General features: G+C 48.8%; 1 protein-coding gene across 7 annotated transcripts in view; it reads left to right on the plus strand.

Annotated features, from left to right (window-relative positions):
* Positions 1-24534, plus strand: part of SLC12A8 (solute carrier family 12 member 8) — a 59388-nt gene that overhangs the window by 4406 nt on the left and 30448 nt on the right. For 3 of the 7 annotated variants that reach the window (XM_062606953.1, XM_062607004.1, XM_062606976.1), the window contains exons 1-4: positions 5368-6221; positions 7011-7157; positions 9958-10149; positions 12367-12598. In XM_062606953.1, the coding sequence (XP_062462937.1) occupies positions 6150-6221; positions 7011-7157; positions 9958-10149; positions 12367-12598 (643 nt within the window). In that variant the 5' untranslated portion in view covers positions 5368-6149. Of the gene's footprint in view, positions 1-1577; positions 1676-5367; positions 6222-7010; positions 7158-9957; positions 10150-12366; positions 12599-24534 lie in introns of those variants that run through there. The other 4 variants (XM_062606959.1, XM_062606969.1, XM_062606985.1 and 1 more) reach the window with 4 other exon arrangements.

A 24534-nucleotide genomic window follows, 5' to 3' on the forward strand; every position in this document is an offset into this window, starting at 1 on the left:
TAGTTAGGAATCAAATGGTTTGCAATGGTTTTCCTGGAAGGTGGTGCAGACCTCCAAGTGGTGCAGAGGACAGGTCATGTGAAGACATGCTGTGAGTCACAGAGCCAGCATTGGGGGAATATGGGGGAACATACAACATTCCACATCATCCCAGATTTGATATGTGTGAGAGCTGCTTCTCTTGCATTTGGGTTACCTCTTCATTTTCAAAGCCTGTACTTTAAAGGAAGCAAACCACTTTGCTGCTTGTTGATTGCTGTTGGAGATGTGATGGTGTATGTCAGTCTATGGTTTTGCTCGTGTGCAGAGTATGGAAAAGCAGTGTGCTCCTCAGAAATGCATGCAGTCCTGCTGGAGATGTGCTGCTGACTGAATTCTCTTGCCAAGAAGGAAGATGTTGAAAATAGCCATGACTGAAATCGGAGCAGACAGGAACCTACACTGAACTCTCCTCAAAGTGCTTTTTCAACAGCAGTGCTCAGTGATCTTAATATGTCAGTGTGATCCCTGTGAAAACACCTTTTGCAGGGTTGTTCTTTCCTGCGGGGAGGCAGGGTCTCATTCAGCAGTGTTTGGGTGGGCTGTGACAACTGCCCCGGGAAACTGCTGTTGCTTAGATGTGTCTGTGGGGGTAGAGGTGCCTGCAGGACTGTCTTTCAAGAATTAGTGACTTCACCAGTTCTGCAGCAAATCGAAGATGGTTACTTCAGTACTTACAGAGTTTGCACATGCCCTCAAGATGAGGGAATCTGGCTAAACTTGCTCCCTGGTAGCTGTAAAGTGTCTAAAGAGAAGGGATCTGGAGGAGAACTTCTGAAATATTCCAGGAATGGGGTATCTTGTGGGGAGTATCTGCTGATTGCCTCAGACATCATCCCCTTTGAGTAGTCCTGTCTTCACTGAACCCTTGCATTTTTCTGCCTGCCTGTCTTCTCTGAGCTCTTGCTTTTCTTTTTTTGCCTCTCACTCATCCTCACTGTTTATGTCCATGAGTAAAGGCTTGCTCACGCTTGGCAGGACATTCTAGAAAGCAGGTTCATTCACTAAGTTATATGGATGTCTTGTACAGGTACTTTATTGAGAATTAAAACAGCCTGAAAGCATTTTGGCTTACTTCATTTTGGAAGTGCATGAAGCCAGTGAATGCTTTTCAGCCCCAAGGATGGTTGTCTAGCTTCAGATTTGATCCTGTTTACACTGAGACTATCCAAGATTCGGGCCTTCAGCTCAGCTGGAGCTTTGTCTACACCTGCTCACGGGGTTTCTTGGCAGCCCCGAACAGGGAAGTTACGCTGAACTGAGTTCTTACTGCAGCCAGGTTGCAGCCGCTCCTGTGCGGAACCGGAGCGTCGTTTCGCCGCGATGGGCAGCCTGCCCTGCCGCTGAAATCCGGCAGCCGCGACTTGCACAAGTTACGTATGTGTGTGTGTGTGTAGCCCTGCTCCCGGAGGTTCGATGCGGCGGACGCAGTCCGCTCCTAACCCGACACCGCTCGCTTTGGCACCCGCTTGTCCACCGGACCCGAGCGGGGGCGGCATTGGCTCCCCGGGGCGGGGCGCGGCGGGGCGGGACGAGGGGGCAGCGCTGCCCGGGCAGACGTGGCACCGGGCGGAGGCGGCGCTGCGGGGAGAGGGCCGGGGGAGGTGGCGGAGCGGGAGGGCCCGGGCGCCGCCAGGTGAGTGGGGCAGGGGCGAGGGCGGCACCCGCGACCCCACCGCGGGGGTGAGCCGAGCCGAGCCGAGCCGAGCCGGGGCGGGGCGGTGGGGCGGGCAGCAGCGGTGGGGGCAGCGCAGGTGGAGGTGGCTCGGTGCTGCGTGGCTGTGCCCGCGGCTGCTGCCGCTGCGGCACTGAAGTAGCTCCCTCGAGGGCGGGGGGGCGAAACGGGGGAAATAAGAGCTGAAAGATAAATAACGGGGAGGAGAGGTGGAAAGGGGAGGCAAAAGAAAAAAAAGAAAGGTATATAAAAAGGGGGGAAAGGGGAAAAAAAAAGAAAAGGGAGGGCAAAAAGAGACGAAGGGAAAAAACAAGAATGACAAAAAGAAGGCAATAACGCAATAAAAGGCAAAAGGCGGCAAATAAAAAGGCAAGAAAAAGGCAAAATTAAAAAAAAAAAAAAAAGAAAAAGCAAAAAACCAGAAAACGGGGGAAACAACCACAGGAAAAAAAAAGAAAAAAAAATGGGGGGGAGAGGGGGGCAAAAATAGGGGGAAAAAAAAGGCAGAGAGAAAAAAAGAAGAGATGGAAAAAAGCCAATGGGAAAATTAAAAGTAAATTTAAAAGGGAAAAAAGTGCAAGAAACACCAAAAGGTAAAAAAGGGGGAAAAAAAAAGCCAAAAGATAAGGAAAGCAGCAGCAAGGGAAGGAAGGAGGCACGAGCAAGTGCTGGCGGCACTTCCCGGGCAGGGGTGGCCACAGCCCCGGTGCGGCGAGGGGCTGAGCGGTGTTGGGGAGCGGTGCCGTCCCTGCCGTGGCCTCTGCAATACTGAAGCTCTCCGGGCGCACCGGGAAGTTAAAGCTGCCGGGGTGAGCCCGGCCGTGTTTCCCGGCTCTCGTGTTCCACAGCGTTAGTTACGCCGCAGGGGTACGTAAAGCCCCAAAGAGCTGGGTAATTGTCCTGGCTGTTGCAGTGAATGAGTAACCGGGAATAGGTGGGGATAACCAGGTGCTTCTATGCGTGGCGTTACCTTTGTTGCCCTGACGGCTGCCTTGTTCTCCTTTATTTCCTGCCTTCCTCAGTCCCCTAACTTAGGTGTTTTTAAGAACTTGAGCTGGAGAGGAGTTGAGGGGATTTATTAAAACTAACACGCTGTTGGCTGCTGTGTCTCCTGAGGGAGGGAGGCTTGGAATTACCTCCTCTGGCAGGGACGGGGGCTTCGGAGGTCGTGGGACCACACGCAGTTGTGCTCGGGAAGGCGTTAACCTCTCCTCTTTAAAATCAGGCAGCTGGTGAGCAGCTCGGGGCAGTGACACTTAGCTCAGGAATGGCTTTAGCGTGACGATTAATAGAATGTTACTGCTTTGGAAGGATGCAGAGGGCACGGATATTTCATCCATAGGAATCTGGTTTTGTAATTAAATATAGAAGTGTTGCAGGAGAAGGGGGAGAGCTTTTGTAATGTTTCTGCGAGGAGGTTTGCTAATGCTCTTCTGCTCCCTTGAGCCCTAAATGGTGTGGAAAGATTAAAACAGCCATTCTTTAATTTATGGAGTGCTTAATGTCTTTGGCAGGAACTTTAGGAAAAGTGATATCAATTAAAGTTAGAGGCTCACTTATATTAGAGGAAAGTTGTGCCTGTTTGGTTTTCCTTGGCAGATGGGTGTGTAGAGCAGAAAAAGCTTCCGCTGGGTTGGTGACCTGGATAGGTAATACTGCCTGAAAACATCCCTGTGCTGTGCAGCAACTTTGAAACCACGCTGTGCTGGTAGCATGTGGCATGGAACAAGAGGAAGGCTCCTGCCCCAAGGACTCGCCACTTTCAGACCTGAAATAGGAAAAATCGGCACACGTCGCATGGATTGGGATGTGGCTGCGTGTACAGCAGCTGTCCTGGCATGTTTGCTCAGCTCCGGCTTCTGTGCTTTATACCCACTCCTGTGTTTGCTGCGGTTGCCTTGTAGGGCTGAACAGATCCATACATCGCGGAGGGATGTAAACAGCGGCAGAACTGGGTAGTAAGATTTCAGGCGATTGGAAACACCCCAGAGGAGCAATAGTGGAGAGGCAATTTCCTGCATTTGTGGAGGGAAAAAGCGCTGACACCAAGGTGAGCCAGAGCCGGGCTGAGTGGAAAGGGCAGCAGAAGGGGTTTAACCCTGAGGAAAAGGAAGGAAGTTTAGAGATAGGGGGGTTTAAATGTCTAGGAGGGTGACGTTTCCCGCAAGGTCTGAAATGCGTGCTTGGAGCCCTTCTTTCTGTATCTAGCAAGTTTCAACCTACCCGTGGTTGCACACCAGGCATGTCGAATGAGCGGCTTCAGCTGCTGCAAAGGGTTGGGGCCAACTCCTGGGCTTCCATGGTAGTATGGTTTAGGGGAGCCAGGACCACAAGTGCTCCAGCCTCCGTGTTCTTTCTACATCCAGATGAAACTGGTGTGCATGACATGTCATAGTGGATCTTTTACTGAGTGGCATCTCTGGCAAGGAAGGGCTGCATTAGGAAGTAGTAGGAAAATATGGCTGTTCAACTGTAATCTTGTTTCATGTGCATTTTCTCCCTCGTTTTATTACTATGGCTATTTGCATAAAAACATGAGATACGTTTCTTTGGAGTTTGGCCACTCCTGCTGTTTCTGCCCTGCTTGAAGCCGCAGTGTCCCTGTAACAGCAGCCATTTATGATATTGTGAAGGGTTATTTGCTTCAGAGAAGGGGAAGGGAACAGTGGGGAATCAATGAACTCTAAGGGCTTTGGTGCTACCTAACCGGCCATGTGGACAAGGTGAAGAAAACCCTCCTGTTCTGTCCATTGTACCCCAGCTGCAGGAGACCTTCTGTAGCTGAAACACCACAGTGGCAGCACTGGTTGTTTATTATTGAGTGTTTCAAAGTAGATTTATAGAAGTGGGATGATGAAAGTGCTGATCTGGGAGCTGGGATTCAGACCCTGATGCAGAAGTCCTCGGGACCCAAAGTGGTTTCTGTATGTCTCTGTCCCTGAGCAATAGAAAAAGCACATTTCTGTTGGTTATTTTGTCTCTGTAGCTTGCAGGCTTGAGGGATCAGAGATTCCTACATTGTGCCCGTGGTAAATTGGATGTCTGGTCTCAGGTAAGGTGTCCAGCCATTGGTACAAACCTTGTGTGATCATGGTTGGTTCTGGTAAACATGTAGGGCTCCACTGCCAGGAAACTACCGGCCCCAGGAGAGCCAATGGTCCAGACAGTCTGCCCTCTCCACATCCATGGAGTGTGCCTTGTACCCTGCTGGCTGCAGCATCTTTGTCTTACCTAGACATTCTGTAGCCTAGGGATGGCCAGAAAGGCTCTGTTGTCAATTGGTGTGGGAGAGTGTGGGTAACTGGTTGGTGGCCATCACAAGAACATCTGGGGGAAGTTAAGACTTGCACCTAGCTGGAGGGGGGTGGATAAAAGCAATTCTCTGCAATTAGTGGGAGAACTTCATATGAAAAACACCACAATAGGGAGAGAAACCATCAGTTTTGGGCAAAGAAATGCTTGTGCGAGCTTTCCCTTTCTGTGGAGGTGTGCTAGTTTATCTTTGAAATCTAGCCTGATGCTGGTTTCTTGGTACTTACATGGTGTTGAATTAAGCCTGACCCACTGCTGGAGACTGCCTGTGGCAGGTATAAATCTGAAGTCAGGCCACTGCAGGGAGAACTGTATCTCCGAGGATGGGTATGACATGAGGAAAGGCTCCTCCTGTACATTGGTGCAGGGGATGTAGCTGAGAGCATCAGGAATACAGAGTGTGGGTTTGTGGTGGTGAACACCTACAGCTGCTCCAGTTCCATCTCTGCATCATGCTGAGTGAGGCAGAGTGGGGTGAGTAGCTTGCTTGTTGGAAGAGGTTACATTGTCAGGACTTTAGCCTGTAAGGATACAGCTGAAGGGGATGTGATCAAGGCTGCAGAGTGATTATTGGTGCTGGGAAGTAAATAGTCCACGTGTCCTGTGTCACTGGAGCACAGGGGCATGCAATGAAATTACCAGGCACCAGATTTAAAACCAGTGAAAAGGAAATGCATTTCCCAGACGTCACACCGTGGAGCTGTGGAGCTAGTGTTGCAGGATGCTGGGGACACCAGCGGTGTGGATGGATTCGGAAGGGGCCACCAAGGGCTGTTAAATGTAGGGCTGATGATGGAGCCTGTGCTGCAGGCAGTCCCTGGAAGGGTGCTGGGGGACTATTGATTTCTGCTTGCTGGGGTGTCACTCTGCGGTTCAGCATCTGCTACGAGCTGCTCTTGGCACTGTCTGGGTAATTGCCTTGTGCTTCTGCAGACTAAGAAAGCAATAGTCGTGTTTTCTGTCTTTCCTGCTTCCACAGTAAAGTGCAATAAAACCATGAATCTTCTACAGTGGCGGATCCAGCACTGCAAGAATTTGCCTGAGGAGAACAGCTGACCTTCTTGGACCAGCTTCTCCTAGTCTCAGAGCTGTGAGTTGGGCAGGCCGAGGCAAAGCAAAGGATATGATGTTCAGCCTGAATGGTGCCAGAAGTGAGGGATATGTCCAAGAGTTGTTCCATGAGGAAGCACAGCAGGTATGTCAGTGGGCCATTTCCTTTCATAGCCCATGTTCCCATCTCCATGGTCTCTGCACCTCTTGGTCACCTTTGTGGCTGGTGTTTACCGAAAGTAAGAAAACTGCCCTTTGGTTTGCTGTGTAAACCAGAGGTATATTATTGAGAAAGGGAAAGAGGAGACTTGGTTTCCAGAAGGCAGGAAGGAGCGGTTGCAATGGGAAAATTGTAGTTTTGCTGGAGTTTCAGGTCTTGGTTCCAGTAGCTCTGAAATTCACTGTGTGCCCCTAGTGTACCATGTCTCCTCCAGGGATGTCATGTTCTGATCAGAGATGACTCTGTGATGGGAAGACCACCTTAACCTACTCTGTCAGTCCCAGCTGGATCAGCCACATTTGTCATCTCATCTAACAGACTTCTCTAGTGAACTGAGGACCCCATTTGTCTTGATGGGGTGCTTGGCAGGGACATTAGGAGAAGCACCATGTATAGCTGTAGGCTCTGTAAAGGACCTCTTGACTGGTCTCTTTGGTTCATATAATATCATCAATGGGGTTAAATTTGCTGAGGCTGAGTAGGATTCTATTGCTGCTTATCCTACAAGAGTATAAATAGGGTATTACAGGGAACCCTCTCTTCCAGGTTTCCCAGCAGCTCTGCTGCCCCTTCACCTTAGAGACATCTTGCAGCAAAGTAGTGCCTTAGCAGCTGTTGGTGGCTATCCCACTGCTGGTGTCTGGCTGTTGCACCTCTTCTGCAGCCTGCCTACACAATACAAGAGGTAAAAACAAAGGCTTTGCTTTTCTCTAGGTATGTCAAACACAGACCAAGCCCTGGTGGAAGATCCAGCTCTTTATGTGGGAGCCAGTGCTTTTTGGAACATGGGATGGTGTCTTCACCTCCTGCATGATCAACATTTTTGGAGTGGTTCTTTTCCTGAGGACAGGATGGCTTGTGGTGAGTGCTGACTTGGCTGAATGTATGAATAAGCATTTTCCTCCCCACCTCATAACCTTGTATCTCCATCACCACCCAAGTGCTTTGGATTCTGTGCTGTTCACTGTAGGCATTGCTTACAACCTCTGGTATTTTGTAGTGTTTCAGAAAGTTCCACTAAAATGTAAAGCTGAAGTGGTCTTTGTAAGTGGCTGTCTATTTTAGATTTAGGAAAGAAGAAAAACACAACTACCAACCTTGACAGTGAACAGGGACATCCTTGTGTTGTATTGCTGAGACAAAATAACTGCTTTTCAGGTGTAGTGCTGTAGTTACAGCTACTCAATCTCTTCCCAACACCACTAAAGGAGGTCTCTTCCAAATATGTCAGTGTTGGAGTCCCTGATGTGGAGACTCCTCAGTCGGGTGGAACTGACATCGCTATTGAAGCGATTTCCATTTATGCGTCCAGAATATCATCTCACTGAGGGTCAGAGCCTGGAAGAGCGTCTGTGCTTCAACTCCTGATGCAAAACATTGAAAGTCCCCCTAGGGACATGTGGGATTTTAGTTCCAGGCAGAGTTCATGTCACAGGCATGAGTTCATGTAACAGACGTGGTGACAAAAGGAGCAGGAAGACACTTGCACTCTCTATTGAAAATAGCTTTGAGGGGAGCTGCAGTCATGGTGGTGGTGAAATTGGAGTGATTTTCCTAGCTCCCTTTTTCTCCTGATCTTACTTCCTCCATGTCTCCTTTGAAAGCAAGTTACTGCTGAAGCAAACACAAATACAAATAAAGCCAGTAAATAAAAGAAAATCTAAAACAGCTGGAAGACAGCATAAAAGGAAGGGAGGAGAAGTTGGGGTTGGCAGAGGGCATCCCTGGCAGAGGACAGGCATAAGTGAAGCCATTCGCAGAGTCAGGCTTTTGCTATAAATTTCCAGACTAGGGATGGTGAAGCTTTGCAATTCCAGAGCACCCTAATCTGGCCAAAATGTTCAGCAACTATTGTGCTTCTGCACTAACCCCTTCCAGCACGCATGCATAAGTAAGCATCAGTGTTTAATGGGGGCTCTTTCTTTCCACTTTCTATTTGCTATTGTTGCTGTGAGTCCAGCTTTCCTCCCTGGTTTTTGTGTTAACCCTTTCTTCTGTGGAAACCATGGAATTGCCCATTACCTAGCTGCTGCCATAGCCTGGTGCCACTAGCAGATTTGGGAAGAGCCCAAGGCTATGTGTATGTTTGTGTATGTGTGCTTTGCTTTTTCATTTCCTTTTCTGACACATGCCAGTTTTATTAACCCTTTTAACCTGAGGGTAAGCTGTTGAAGAAAAAGAACAATTGTTCTTTTAAAGACTAGTATTGGGTTGTAGCAGGCTGTGGTGCTGACCCAGCCAGCAGCTGTGTTTATAACAAACCTTGGCTCTGGTCCCTACTGACCAGATAACGCCACTGTCAAAGGCAGCGGGATGCTGAACCAAAATAGGATCTTCTGATGATAGCAACGTCCTGGATATATTTTCTATTGTTTCACAAAAAAAGAGAAACGAGAAAAAACGCTGGGATTTCAACCCACCCCAAAGCTGGGAAGCAGCCTTTCAGTGCAGGTGATAAACAAGCCCTGTCAAGGCTAGCACGACCTCAGAAACGAGCACTGCTGGAGCAAGGTTGGAAAGGATGAGGACATGGCCTGTAATACGAGTAAAGGCAGGGGAGGGGAGGCCAGGCGTTACTGAAGCGCTGGGCACTGGAGGAGATTTCTGATCGTATAGTTGGAATCACTGCGCTGGGCTGAGCGGTTTGTCAGCAGGGGAAGATGGGCTGCAGTGCGAGGGATGGAAAACCTCTGACTCTGGAAAATAAATTACAGCCGTATGCAAGGGGGGTGGAAGGTCCCGAGCTCCAAAGAGGCGCTTAAGAGCTTTTGGAGGTACTGAATGCCTTCTCTTCCTGAAAATCTGACCTAAATGGCAAACTGAACCCTCAAAATGAGGGCTATGCTGGTGCTTAAAGCTGCCAACAGGGACCTGTGGCTGGGTTTGTTCAGAGGCTTTTGCTGTTCACGCCATGGTGAGCCCGTGGCTGGTGCATCAGCTCCTCCCGGCACCCTCCCTCTGTCCAAGCAGGAAGCATTCGGGTTTTATTCAGTAGGACTGGATCCCCTGCAGGAAACTGCCCTGAGTACAGGGTGAGCAAGAGCCACCTGCCACTCGGTATATGTCCTGTAGATAAGGGCCAGCGTGTGCTGGTTTGCGAGAGGGTTATTTGTCTTCCACGCTGTGTTGCCTCTGGGGTGTTGTTCTTTGGTATCTCATTGTTTGGGAGGATCAGAGCTTTTGAAGGTAAGTGTTCCGAAAAATTAAAATGTGAGCTTGGAGCTGTTAATAAATCAGCTTCACAAACCACGGGGGTTCAATTATGAAACTACTTTTTGTCATGAAAGTGTTCTGATTTTTTCAAGCATGTCATTCTAAAGCATGCAAATACGTGGTGATCCGCTGCCCATGGTGGCTGAATTGTTTGACCTGCTCTTTTTAGACCAGAGCACAAATCCAGTGATTCATGCAGGAGCCTGGTCACGGAGCAGGAGCTTATGCAAAGGTCAGGCAGCCCCAGGACATGACAGGTCTTCTTCAGAAGAATGCCAATAGTAACTGTGAATTTGGCATTCTTTAGATAAGTGTGTGTGTGTGTTTGTGTTTCTTTTACTCTGTAATGACTCCAGAGTCAAAGACTAGAAGCGGGCAGGTCCTTTTTCTGTCTGAACAGAGTTGGTGTAAGTTGATCATCATTTGATTTTTTTTCCCCCCATTCCAGGGAAACACTGGCATTGTAATGGGCATGTTTCTGGTGTCCTTTGTCATCCTGGTTGCCCTGGTGACGGTCTTATCTGGAATTGGGGTATGTGAGAAGTGCAGCATTGGAAGTGGAGGGGTCTACTCCATGATTTCTACTGTCCTTGGAGGTCAAGTAGGGGGCACCATTGGCCTCCTTTATATTTTCGGACAGGTAATTAAAATAAATTATTTAAAGATTTGCAAACTTTGCAATGCAGATATTGATCATGTGCTCTCCTGCTGCAGGAAGCAATGCTCCAGGTAAAATCTGAGTAATGCTCCACCATGCTGGACAGCATATGAGAGCACCTCAGGGTGCATCCAGCCCCACTGTGCTCCCCAAGAGCAAGCCTGCACATGGCAGTACGCTACCTGGCATGGGTCACAGCAGTGGAGGAACTGGCTGTCCAAGCAAGCAAACTGTGTGGAACATGCCCTCCCATCCCAAATTACCCCCATTGCCAGGACATGCCCTTGCTGGTGGGAGACTGAAATTAAGCTGGGGTGGGAGAGGCCAGGGTGGCCACCTAAAGCACAGTGAGAGGCTGTGGGCTGGCAGGTTGGCCTTGGCATGCTCCCCATGCCCTTAAGGACCAATACACCTTGGCTGCTTCTCTGCGGGAGTTAGGAGCAGTGGAGCTGGTGTGGGAGGAGGTCAGGGCAGCGGTAAGGGCTGCAGCTAATTGACCTCTTGAGGTCCGAAAGTCACAGTTCTGGCTTTTCTGAAAGGTCCCAAGGAGCTGTCATGGTGGTGAAGCACTGAAATACACAAGTAGTAAACATAAAGAATGGAACGTAATATCTTAAACCCGCAGTAACTTAACCCCCTGCCCCCATAAAGATGTTATGAACAGTATAAAATGTGGTGAGCAGAGAAGCATTTTTAATTGAGGTTTGTTTTAACTGACTGGCTTACAACAATCTCCAAAAACCGGTAACAATGCCCAAGCCAAAACCAATCCCCCCTTCTCCTTTTGCTCCATGTTAAAAGCAAGTGTCCATAAAGCACAAACTGAACACAGTTATAAGCCAAGATATGGAAATGGGCCACACATGAGAATCCTTCCTGTCATATTTTCCACTCTTCGAGCGGACCGTGCCTGGGAAAGCAGTCAGGTTGCAGCCTGTCCTGAGGGTTGTAAAAGCTGTGCTGTGGCAGTCCTGGCCCCTGCCTAGGCATCCCGTGTGGATGAGGGCCACGGGGTGGGAGCTGGCAGCTTGCTTGGAACACTTTGCCTGCTCCTGCAAGCTGATGCCTTTCCCTTCTCTTTGGCCTTGCTTTCTGCCCAAAGCGCTTTGCACCAGCTGCAGGCTGCTTCCCCACTACAAGATGCTCATGGAGCACTGTAACCTCAGACATAAGGCGAGTCCAGGCAGAAATGGGGATATTCGCCATTCCCTGATCTGACTGAGGGAAATGGGGAACGACTGGCCACATTCCCTGGGAGGTGAGTGGTGTCTCAGTGCCCTGGGGCTCCTGCAGACATGAGCTCCTGCTGCAACAGCCAAGGTGAGCTGAGACCCAGCTGGGCTTTGCTGTCCTCCTGGGATGTGGAGCTGTGCTGTGTATCCCTCATCTGTGGACAGGGATAATGGGGTTGCAGGACCCAAGGTCACACCACCCATGCCAGTGTGCAGCTGTGTGCTCCAAGCTGGTTTGCCAGGGATGCCATGCACTGGAAAGGGTTGTTGCTGAAATGTCAGCTAATGGGAACCTCTGGAGGAAATGTCCTGGTATTTAGGATTGCTGCCCTGCAGTGGGGTTTGAGGCCTGACTCTGAGCTGCGCATGTCCAGTCCTGCAGCTAGACAAACAAGCAGCTATCCCTGGAGCTCAGGGGGCATGGCTTGCATAATGCACCATCCTCAAAAGTGCAGGCTCCATTCCAGCAGCGAGATGGGGAGCCAGTGAAACATCAGACTTTACATCCAAACTAAACACCGAGTTAAAAATAACCCTGGGAGGCTATGAAGGGAGAAGCAAACTGCTGTTCTTCAGGCAGGTGTTGGACTGGGACCCTTTCCTTCAGGGAAACAGAAGAAGGGAAGAGACTTAGAGGTTGACTCATCCTTTTCTGCCTTGAAGAATCCAGTGTGGTTTCTCCTGGAACATTAATGGGGGGTAAATTTTAAAGCCAGTGGGAAGTTGGTGGGCTACCGGCCCTAGTGTCCAGCCTTCTTTGTTTACCTGGGCAGCAGGTATGCTGCTCTAGCAGTGTGCTGTCTTACTGTAGTAAGGTTAAGTCCCTGTAGACCAGAGTAACATTGAAGACTGTATTGTGACAGCACATGTCTATCTGTCTGAACAGAGACCCCTCAGCCCAGCATGGAAGCTGTGAACAGGGATCCCTTGTTCTGCCATGGTGCACTCACAGAACTCTGCTCCTCAGTGTGTTGCAGGTGCCATGTACATCACTGGCTTCGCAGAGTCCATAGCAGATGTCCTGAGCCTCAGCAACATTTGGGCAGTGCGCGGGATCTCCCTGGCTGTCCTGCTGGGCCTGCTGGGCATCAACCTGGCTGGGGTGAAGTGGATCATCAGGCTTCAGCTCCTGCTGCTCTTCCTACTGGCTGTCTCAACACTGGACTTTGTCATCGGGTCCTTTACACACCTTGATCTTGGTAAAATGGAGGGTTCATCACATTGGGATCAAGAGGTGTTAGTCTCCCAGGTTTTCTCCTTTGGTGTCTTTGTGAAATTAAACATCTGGGCAGAGGTAGAGTTCAGTGATTCCAGATGTGCCCCCTGTCCTTTGCTACTGAACTTTTAGAGGCACCTTGTAATTTTGCAAGGAGTAAGTATTTCCAGGGCATGACTGAAGATGCTTTATTAATTTGGGTGTTTAACCTCAAGAATTGAACTCTCAGTGAGTGCTGTTGTTACACTTGTATTGCACTCAGAGGTTTGCTAACAACATAGACTGAATGCGTTTGCAGTCACCCTTTGTAGCCTTCTGCTAACTGCATTAAGCATAGTGCTCATGAAAACAGAGGATTGTGACTTTGCATTAAGGAGATCTTCTCCTCAGAGATCCTTGAGGTTACTTAGACTGTGCTGGGCTGCACACCGCTACATTCACTGCCCAGGACCATGCTGAGGAGCAGAGGAGGGAGCTGGGTGGGCTGGGCAGGTGACTCCCTCCTAGGATTTCAAGGAGCTGCGAGTACAGGTCTTCCCCCTTTAACCTTCCCCAGGCCGACTTCAGCCTCCAGTGGCAGCTTCAGCTTGGGCAAGGTGAAGATTCAAGGCTCCCACCTGCAGCCCTGCTTGCACCCCGAGCTCCCTTCCCCTCCCTCCATCCTCATCCCCGAGAGGTGTTCACTGCAAAACACATCTCCAGGCTCGGTGAGCTGCAGTAGAAGGACCCGTGAGTGCCCACAGTGGTCACTCCAGCAGCAGCAAAGTGCTGAGTAAACGGAAGATGTCACCTTTTTCTTGGCTTCCCCTGAGTCCATCAGCACCTTGGGGGGTTGCGAGCAACTGGCTGAAGTTGGTTTAAAGGAAAGATCTTCAGTTGGGAATTACAGTTGGGATTCAGGTGCTGAGCCGATGGCAAGAGGGGGGTCATGTAGGTCTTCACAGCAGCAATGGCTCAGCTGTCTTACGCTCCTGTGTTACTTTGTGCTGCCAGTCCAGGGTGCGAGGCCAGTGGGGTGAGGGCAGAAGCTGCTGCACTCCTCTTGGAGAGAGCCTTGTGGAAAGGTGTTTGCATTTTACACTTAGCATGTAAGAAATGGAAGCTGGTGAAAGTCTCAGTAGACACTTGCGAAGGAGAATGGAGGACGGTTGAGCTCAGTGTGGTGTGTTTGAACAGAGAAAGCCACTGACCTGCTCCTAACAGCTGTGTTTCATAGGAAGTTGTTTTCTAAAGGAAACAGGGGAGTTTGCATTTTAGTTGTGCTCAGAGGAGACCTTTAATGTGGACCTGGAGACCTTTCTGTTAGTAGAGAGAAAATGAATGCTTGGCGTGAGACTTGATCGTAGGAGGGTGAATATGGGATCAGGAGGAGAGAATTATAGTACAGATGTCATCAGGAAACATGCCCGAGTTGAGGTTGATGTAGTCATCTTTGATTTCCTCCACTACTGAGCACTGTGCCATCTTCTTCTGAGAGAAAATAGAGAAAAGACGGGAAACAAGGCGGATGAGCATTGCAGATGCTGCAGCTTAGCCATGGCTGCTTAGAGAGGAGGGTTTCCAGTGCATGGAAGAACATCGGGCTGATGGTGGCCAGATCGTAGCCCCAAACAGCAGAACCCCGGAGCAGCCCTGCCCGTATGGTGGGACCTGCAGCCATAAGGCTGGCTGGGTAGAGCTGTGGGTTTCTGTTTCTACAAACCGCTTCTGTGTGAGAGAACTGTTCCGAGTTGGTTAGTCCTAAATCCTGCATTTCCCCAGAAGGCCTCTGAGTGGTGTGTCAGCATCAACGGTGAGCACTGGGCTCCAGGAAGCTTCCTCGCTCTGCCTTGCAGGCTTGCTGCAGGGCATGGATGAATGCTTTACTCTTGGGTGTGATTGTGCTCGTCAGCAAAGCATCCCTCCTGCAAGGAGCCTGCGGTAGGTGTCGGTGAAGCTCCACCCTCGAGAGTCGGCTGATGGTAACGTTGGGGTGCGCTGCGTCTGAGCCCAGCATTTGAGACCCCTGTGGGGTGGGCAATCGACTGATCAGCCCTCTACAGCCCGCATGTGTGTGCAGTTGTTTTGGGTTTGGTTCTTCAGCTGCAGCAGTGACTGAGATGTGAAGGGCAGTGTGCGGGGAGAGGTCAGTTCTGAGGACAGACCTGTGAGCTGGAAAGATTTCAGCTAACATTTTATCTGGGTTGCCTCCTTGTTTTATGACAGGTTCATGGGGTTTCAGTTCACAGCCTCAGGTCTTGGTCTCCGAACCTATAAAACAGCCCTCGTGCCGTCATCTTGCCTTTCCTTCTCCTGCCATGGCAGCCTTTTCCCTCACTTACATTTCCAAGTGCTGTGCACATACCAAAGGACTGAGCAACTGCCAAGCAGCAGTTATTTGGATTTAAGTAATCTCTAGGAATGCCTGTCCATTTTGAAGGTCTTAAACGGCTGCCTTTGTGTGGTTGCACTGGGTGGAGTCCCCTGCTCTTCTCCCCATTCCCTCAACTCACACCCAGGCACACACCAAATCGGATATTGTCCAAGCACTCACTCCCTTCCTGTGGTTTGCCTTTATTTTTAGTCTGAGGACAGAGCATGTTTACACAAAAGGGGGCTTCTCAGCAGGGCTTCCCGCTGCTTTCTCTCCTTGTTTTAATTTTCTTTCTCTCTATTGCTGTGGCTTACTCCTGCTCTGAGAACCGGCCGGGCTTCTGGAGCCCAGAGCTGGGGCTGGAGGAGCTAAACGGCTCCAGCTACACTGAAGCTCCAGGAGTGCTCTGGTGCTGTTGACCCCAGTGAGACTGCAGGCAGGCCTGCCTGCTCCCTGCCATAGAGTCCCTCTGCCTGGCTCCGAGGGCTTTTGCTCCTTTCTGCAGGCAGCCTGCAGGGTGGGGTGGGACTGGCTGATTTTATGGAATTAATCCTAAATCCTCCTCTTGGCCCTGGCCAGTGCTTTCCCTCAGGACAAGTCATGGTCCCAGGCTGGGATCTTGGCTAGGGGTGGGTAGCAGGGAGAGGCGCTCCCTGTGCTTCTGGAAACCAGCCTCCTTGAGCCATCTTTGGCTACTCACCTTAAAATTCAGTCCCACCTACAGAAACGGAGACCCCCGTGCTCCTTCCGTGGGCCAGAAAACATCCGTGTTCTCTTTCTCCCTAGGCACAGCTTCCCAATTTTGCCAAATCTAACACAGGTGACTTGGAATCAGGCAGCACTTGACTTCTTAGCCCATAACCAAGAGCCAGCACTTGCTCTAAAATTGCACAGTAGCAGTGCAGGGTTTTCTTGACTTGCGTGCATTTGCATTTTAATTCTGGACATCCATACCAAAAAATCAGCCTGAATTATTTTGGTGGGAGCAGTGAACATGAAGGAGAGGATGCTCCTCTCTGTGATCAGCTCCTCGGAACAGAAACTTTTTGGCCTCTTCACATCCTGAACATTAGAGTCACGGAAAAAGAAGATAAGCCCGCTGTTAATGCCCACTCTTGTATTTTCCTAGCATATCTCTGCTAATTTTTGTGTAGGGTGACTCCCAAATACTCCCTTTCAATTAGGCGCCTGCTTTCCTGTTTGGCAGTGGCTCTCAGGTGCCCTGTTACAGCAGAGCGGCTGCGGGAGCACATGGAGGGGGGTGAATGCTGGGAGGAGGGCTGGTGTTAATTTGGTGGTGCTTTGTTGGAGAGATGAAAGGAATCACCACATGAGCAGAAGGGGCCCATCAACAGCCTCTTAAATGCCTGGTAGGAAAAAGAAATAAATTATTTTGTTGGGAATTCAATAATTGGGTCCCCTTGGGCTGGGACCCTCCTTGTCCTGCAGCACATACCATATGGCTGGGGCAAGCGTGGAGCCTGGCTGCATGGGGCTGAGCCTCTTTCCTCAGGGCTGGGAAAATTGGGTAATTTGTTTCTCAGGGATGCAGGGAGGTTTGAAAGGCACGTTGCTGTCAGGATGCTTCTGCTTGGGATTATTTTCCATGCAAACCACATCCTTCATGTCACCAGCTTGGGGTTTAGCTTCCCGAGGATGCTCACACAGAGCCCAGAAAACTCATTTATCAATTTATCATCCTTGCTTCTTCCCCTGAGGGTGAGTCCTTTGGAGGATTCACCCTCCTTGGCAAGCCAGGGGAGCTGATGCTCTCCTGTAGGTACCCCTGGTGAGGAGCTGTGGGAGATGGGCTTCACCTGGGGCTCCTCCTGCAGACAGGGAACCTGCAGTTGGTAAAGTGATGTATGTATATAAACACTGGTGATGTGAAGATCCCTCCAACAGTGCCTTGGGGGCTTTGATGGACTGAATTAATTAAATCTATTCCCACACATTTAACATGAAACTGATCAAAGCATCCTAATCAGGGGCTTTTGCTTGGCTCTGGGTTGTTTTATTTTATTTTTGGGCACAAGGGGTGTGCTCCAATTTCACAGGAGAGGGTGCAGGAAGGATGTGTGTGTCAGAAGATGATCTGTAGCTAATCCCAGAGGCTTTATCCAAGCTGATTGCTGGCTTCCTGGCCTGAGACACATCTGGAAACTGGCATTAAATTCCAAGTCGAAATCACTGAGTGAGCAGCAGTATAAAAAAAATCCCCCTTTGCTACTGAGCAAGGTAGACACCGTGGTGAATAAAAGCAGAGGGCTGCTAATGCGGTCTTTATTTATTAAAAAACACAGGATTGCTTTCTCCAGGTTTTTCCAATTATAGTGCATTGAATGGCCCTGACATCACTCTTGAGCCAGGGCCAGCCTATTCAACAGTCTGGCGAAGACATTTATTAACTGGTTACCTGCCAATTGTCTGGGCTAGGAGCTGCGGGACAGATGTGTTTTCAAAAGTGATAACATTGTTAGAGGCCTTATTTAGATAGTGAGAGGAAAGCTGCACCACTCTGCCCAGGCGCTCTGAAGTAGGCATTTAAAGTGGTTTATTAAAAAATAAATAATAATTAGGTTGAGCTATAACTTTCCCGTGTGGTTCCACTCTGCTGCCCTGTTTATAGGTAGGTTTTCATGGTGTTTTCTCTTTGGAGGACAGCTGGTAGTAGGACTTTGTTGAGGAGCAGTGGTCTTGCTTGTTGGCAGATGCTCAGGTGTCAGTACAGCTGCTGCTCATCAGGGCCTGGGGCTGGCATCCCTGTGCCCAGCTCCACTGAGGCCAGGCAGGATGTCTGAGCGCGCTGCCCTGAAGCATCTCCCAGGAGGTGAGTAAGGAGGAGGGGAGGACAGCTCAGGGCCTGCAGGTTTCTGCCCTCATGCAGTTTCTGGGCTGTGCTGTGGATGCTGCTTGCATTTAACCTGCTCTTAAAAATGTGCAGTGGCAGATTCTCCACTATGTCCTTGGGGATTCTGCTCTAGCTGCTCTATTTCAGTCTAACCCCTCCTTCCCGCAGCCAAAGCATTTGGGTCCCTTGAACGCTTGAGGACCAGCTGATATCTTTCTGCATTAAACCACCTTGCTTGGAAGACTTCTTGTGCTCCTCCTCAGTCTTCTCCAGGCTGTGCTGTCTCACTAGCCACATGGGGCACAGGAGCGAGGTGCCCTTGGCCACATGCTGCTGAGGATGAGGAGGGTCCTGGCCTCATGTGACACCCTGAAGCATGCTACTGCACAGTGCCGTCAGGACTGGACTGGGCTGGGTCCATCCCTGGAGCAGGAGAAGGTTTGCTGAGGTTGTCACAGGTTTAAACTTGCTCAGTAGGTAACACTGCTCCTCATTTATACAGAAGATTTTGTACCTTTAATTTCTTTGCTGTTTCCCTGCGAGGCAATGCTAAACTCCTCTTCCTAGAGCTTGTAAATAAACCCTGAAATTCCTCACTCACTTCGTCCCCTGCTAGATGCTGCCTTCACATGGGCTTTCCCCACATGCTCCACCCATAAAACCTCCCATGTAGGCCTTCTTTTCAGCAGCAACTTGTTTAATGCTGGAGACCTAATAAAGTCAGCTGGCTTGGAGAAGATATATATAATCCCATAATCTCTCCATTTCTCCCTGTTGCTGTGTTTAAATGGGATAGCTTTATTTAATTGCACTGATTTTTTTTCTCTCTTTTGTTTTGGTGCCACTACATGAGTCTTTTCAAATGATGGCGATGTTTTACCTCCTCTTTTTTTCATTCCACCAGTGTTTAATTCTAGTCACAGTTCAGCTGTGCCCTGAATCATCTTTCGTTATTTAGGCATTTAGTTTATGAAGATAATTTCTAGATATTAGATTCTTTCTCCAGCCAATTTGCATCTAGTTTGCATTCCTCTCCTAGGCTATAAACTTTGTGTGGGACATGGGTCCTTATCTACTGCTCGTCCTCTTCTCTGCTGACTTGTGTTAACAATTTTTGGCCTTTTTTGGCTGTAGGTAAGAGATTTTTAGCCTCGTCATACCTTCATTGGCCTGAATGATGGCCCAGTGGTTCTTGCTGATTTTCTTTTCTACTCCAAGGGAAATGCATTCACTGAAAAATGTGATTTAGGTAGGGAAAATGTGTTCTCTGATTTCAATTGAATTCAAGGAATAGTTTCAAACAACAACAAAAGAATCTTTTCAAGTCACAACATTTCGCTTAACCTTTCCAAAATCACACACTGATTTTCAGTTTAATTTGCAGTCTGAGACTAGACTTAAAGTTGTAGCTTTATGTGTTATATAGAGGATAATTAAAACCTCCCAAAAGTAAAATCAAACTATTGCTTTGGACACAGAATCAAAAGATTAACACATGGAATAGTTTTCTTTTGAAATACCATTGTCATCTGGATAATAGATCCATAACTCGGAAGTACGGGATGCTCTAGTCACATATGGCAGAAGACTCTGTAGAACATAGTAGGGTCTGATGCATTATGTTACATTTTGGTTAACTGATTTCTTTTGAAAGATGGGATTTGATCCACATAGACTGGACTTTGTCCCAAGCAGTACACGGCGTAGCCTGAGTTAGAAAGGAGGTCACCCCAACGTGTCCAAAGGATGTGTGTCATTGCTGCTGCCATTTAACTGCCATTCATTTTCCTCCAATTGTTGTGGCTTGACTCAGCCTGAATTCTGGTTAATCAGGGCTGGGGTTTTCATCAGAGAAGTTCTGCAGAGCCTCCCACAACCAGGGACTCTGGGCATGACTTCCAAGAAATACCACTCTGTAATTAATAATAATATCCCATTGATGCAAACTGTATTCCTAGAAGAGGATGAAGCAAGGGACGTTTTACTGCTCATCCTCTTTGTAATGAATAAACAGTTTCTGCTTGCTGGTTTGAATACTGCTGAACAAACCAGGTAGTGGATACGACATCAAAAAATGAAAGAGTAATGGAAGGATTTTATATATTATGGCAAGCCTGGTACTTAGATGATATAAACCATAAGTAGACTTTGTAACGTTGAAATACCCATGTTAAAATCCCTTCCTTTTTTTCTCCTAACCAAAATCTCAGATTTTCCACCTGCAGAAAACATCAATTTTTTTTGCTTTTTTTTTTTTTTCTCCAAGAATAATTAAACCCCACCAACCTGTAGAGACAGAATAAGTGCCAAACAGCTCCACGAGCTAATTCCACAGGCACATTCCTAAGTTTTCCTTTACTTAAGCAGTGCTGAATCACTGGGCTTCCATGATGAGGAGCTGCCTGTGTCGGCACTTTCGGGCTCTGCGTACGCCCATTGGTTTTCCACTTCTCCATCCTCTTGAGAAGCTGAGGTGGAGATAACACATGTACATGTGGAGATTGGCAGAAATTAGTGTTTCCTCCCAGCAAGTCTGGTCCCACAGGAGATGTGATGTGGCTGGAGAGAGCTCGGGGTGAGCATAGGCTGCTTCATGATCTGAGAGAGGTGATGGTATCCTGCGAGTGAAAATTGCCTCTTTAGCTAAATCTGAATGTCAGAGACGTTCATATAAGCAGCTCCCTTTGTTTATTCTGCCTTTTGTGCTATTTTTAGCTGTTGGCCAGCATCCTTTATTGCAGGTCTATTGGCTTTAGGAAGAGGAGGATGCTTGTGACCTGATGGCTGTCGTGGTTGGAGTGCTCCATGAAGAAAATCAGGGATGGACTGTGAGTGCATTTACTGAGGATGCATTTACCAGACAGGGAGGATGTGAATACTTGGTTTTGCCACATACACAAAGGACGGATGGTCGCTGAGTGGGGTTTTTGCAGGTTTCTTCAAACAGATGACCCCCCAGCGCTTCTGCTCTAGGCTTTCCTACTCAGTTGGGGGTTTCAGTGCACAAATCCCATGCTCCTCCGTGCCTTCCGAAACATGACAGACCATTGCACTGGCTGGTGTTAAACCTCTTCCCATGTCAGTCTGCAGGATGCACTGCCAAAACCCTGAGCAACTGGAGAAGAGGTTGTTGGCTGCCTTCAGAGACTTTGGAGAAGAGCAAGACAGGAAAGCAGTGAGTCCTTCCCCTCTACAGCGCTGTCAGTGTGACACACTTGATAATGTGTCAGCTCAGCTCAGAAATATTTATGCATGGGGTGATTCCCTGCCCTACAGCAAGGTTGCTGGCAGCCACTGGTGCAATGCCTGTCTCCATGCTGGTGCTCTAAGTGTGATCTAAATACCCTGTTTTCTTCCGTGCTGCTGGTGGCTAGGACTGGCAGGTGCAGTGGAGGGTGGTTTTTTGGGAGAGGGTTAATGGTGGGATCCCTCAGAGCCCATGGCAGCAGGAAGCTGTATTGTGTGTTGACTTTAAACAGGAGGTTTGGGAGATCAGCTCTGGAGCAGAAAACAGGGACTTGGGAGGAACAAACACTCGCTGCTTCAGAAGGGCGGCGATTTCCTTTTGGGTAAACACGTCATTAATCTCAGGGAGCACATTCTTTTCCATCAAAAGATAAGGGATTCTAGTTGCCTTTCACAGGGCTTGGCCTTTTTAGATTGTTTTAACTGTGGCTTTCACTCCTTCAATTACAGACTTTACATAATCTCTCATTTTGGGTTTGCCAGGCTTATTATGGGTGCAGAGAATGTCTTGGGCAAGGGAACTTCTTTCCTTCTTTCTTTAAAATTGCTCTGATCCCTTTCTCCCTACCCCCTTACCATTTTTTTCACCACTAAAACCTGTCTGGTTTTTGCTACTTGCAGCTCTGATGAATTTGAAATGTGTGCTGTTTGTCCTAATTTATGAAACCATCTCACTAGGGCTAGTGGTACAACAGGAGCTTATTTGTTTGCCATAAGTGGAAAAAGAGCAATGGTCTCCTCTCCCTGCTCCAGGCTGCCTGTTGCTGCTCAGCTTTGGTTTGGCATTTCTGAGGATACCACGTGCTGTGGCCAGTAAGGCATGGTAAGGTGCTGGCCAAGGCACCCAACGCTTAATGTTCAGCTGGCACCACCCTGCCGTTTGGGGAAACAGCACCAGCTGAACTGCTGCTTTCACTCCTGCTGCCCGTGGCTTAGGGTCTGTGATTGCTCTGGGCTGTTTTGATTCTAAGTGTGTTTAACTGGGATTTAGGGATGAAATTACAGAGGGAATTTAGTCCCTTCCTCTTCTCACCTCCTCTTCTTCCCAGTACTTTGTGTTTAGGGCTGCCCGCAGTGGCATAGGTTGGGGTGGGGAGCTCCTGCATTACCCATTTGTCAGTGCCCTGGCAGCTTAAGCAGATGCTCTGCCATCTTTCTGCACTGATCCATCAGTGTGGCCATGTTCTATCACTGTAATTGCCCTTTTGTCACTGCATAATCATTGACTTGCATGCATTTAACACAGACATTCCTCTCTGAGTTTTCCTTTGCCTAGTTTAAGACTCCCGGAGCAGAAATACTGAGGCTGTGGGAGCTGTCAGTAGGTAGGATGTGTCCTGGAGGACTGAGGCAAACCCAAGGAGTAAAGTCATTTGTGACGTACAGAGGGTGAATCTGTAAGGTCAGGTATCAGAAGTCTTGTGTTTGCTCTTCTCTATCTGGGCTGGGCTGCACATACCCCATCTCCAGCTATGGAGTTGTGCTGCTGCCCACAAGTCCAGCATGGAGCAGATGAGCTCCTGGCTAGTAGGAAATGTGTGCTGATCCGTGCTGACTCACATGGCACACGTGTTGCATGGGAGCTGCAGAAAAGGACAACCAGGTTTGGTGAATGTGGTCCCCTTGGTAGATGAGTCCAGTGGTAAGTGTCATGAAACAGACATTGATCTCTCCAGTCTCCTCATTCCCTCCATCTCTGCTCCCCTGCTCCCCTGTAGCTCTTCTCTTTTCCTTCTGTTTCTTCCCAGTCTTCCAGCCAAAACTTGTATATCCAGAGGGGAAACAGGAGATGTCCTGGAAAAAGTTAATGCATTTTTGTACCTCCATACAGGTTCGGCAAAGATCATATTTATTCTCTGTGCCTGCCAGTGCAGCTCTGCCTGTTAACATGCTTTGTTTTCATGACTCACCAGTTCCCTGTCTCTGAGAAGACTGGGGCTTTCTGGTGAAAGCCTGTTCATTTGTCTCACAACAAGTTGAGCAGTGGACCGGTGGCACGGAAAACCCACCATACTGTCTTCTGTCCACCTCCAGCCCTGCTTTTCTTCGCTCTTTTCGTTCACAGCCTTTCCACGTTTTTCTCATAGATCTCTGCCTCCACCTGCCCTATACTAGGCTGGCAGCAGTGGGGCAGCACCTGGGAATAGCAGTGGTAGTGTTGGACTTGCCTGGGAAAAAATGCGGGTAGGACCTCAGGAGTTGGATCTGGGAAGGTGTAAAGGCCTGGCTGCAGAAGCGGCCCAGCCTTGGAAGCACGTTGGAAATGTGATTGTTAATGTCAGTGTTAAACAAGCCCAACACAGGAAGCCAAGCATGTGCACGGAGGGACACAGAGGCATGGGGCTTGTGACTGCGCTGCTTTGATTTTTTTATTCTGTTGGGAAAGGCGATTCAAGGGTTATTCATGACCCTGGTGCCCTTTTCACACCTCTTTGATGATGCCAATTCGCTGAAGAGGTGCACTGCTTTTGGTGACTTTCGCTGACTGTGTTGCATGGTATTGCTGGGCTGTGGTTGTGGTCAGCTGGATCCACATCGTTCTCTGGCATGTGTGAGTACCCCCTTCTGCAGAGGCGTCTGGAGCATAGCTGTGTCAGTGCAGAGCAGTGTTCAGAGCTGTTATGTCAGAGGACCCTGCGCTGCTTGTTACCTTAAATTAGATTTCAGTATTTGCATAGTGTGTGGGGAACACAATGATAAAAAGATGGTGGGGTTTGTACAACATTCATGGTTTTGCTTCCAGATCTTCATAGGAGGAAGTGAAACTTTATCTTACTGTAGAGGTGTGTGTTCGGGTGAGATAGCAGCTGTGGGACCAGACTGTGAGGACCATTCCAGTTTCCTCAACACTGGTGTGTCCAGGTATCTCTGGCACCTGCGCCAGGACCCCACTCTGAATATGCTCTTGGACTGGTGTCCAAATGGGATGAGTGGATTTTGGAGCTTATGCCAGGTGGGGGTTAGAGGAGAAAAAGAAATGGTAAAGAGAGAGATAATTATGCCAGCAATATATAGTTGCTCTTTGGCTTTCCATGTCTTACATCGCACAGGATCCTGAAAATGCTGGGGTCAGACCTGGGAAATGTGCTGCAGGACAAACACTTCCAGCTGTTCCTCTGAAAGCAAGTCTCAGCAAGTACCTTCTAGGCAGGAATGTGTGGCCTTACTTATTTAGGAAAAGGGAAAAATCTCACCATTTTAAGCCTTCAGCATTCACCTTCATAATTAAAATCTCTAATCGCAAGCAGAGTGCAATACGTGACAGTCTTCAGGGAGCTGTTTCTTAAGGTGGTTTTCCATTTTTGCACTCTTTAGCCCCTGCCTCAGTGCCAGGGTTTATTTAACCTTAAGCTTGTGAACGGGCTTATTGAATTTGGCCAAGACTTGACTAATCTGTAATGAGCTCCAGGTTGCCTGGAACTTGGCAGCACCATCATCCTCTGTGCCGTTGCATAATGGCCTGACCTCG

The sequence above is a fragment of the Pezoporus occidentalis genome, unplaced genomic scaffold, assembly GCF_034315485.1.
Source record: "Pezoporus occidentalis ecotype Australia unplaced genomic scaffold, CSIRO_AGI_Poc_V1 ctg12, whole genome shotgun sequence".
NCBI lineage: Eukaryota > Metazoa > Chordata > Aves > Psittaciformes > Psittacidae > Pezoporus > Pezoporus occidentalis.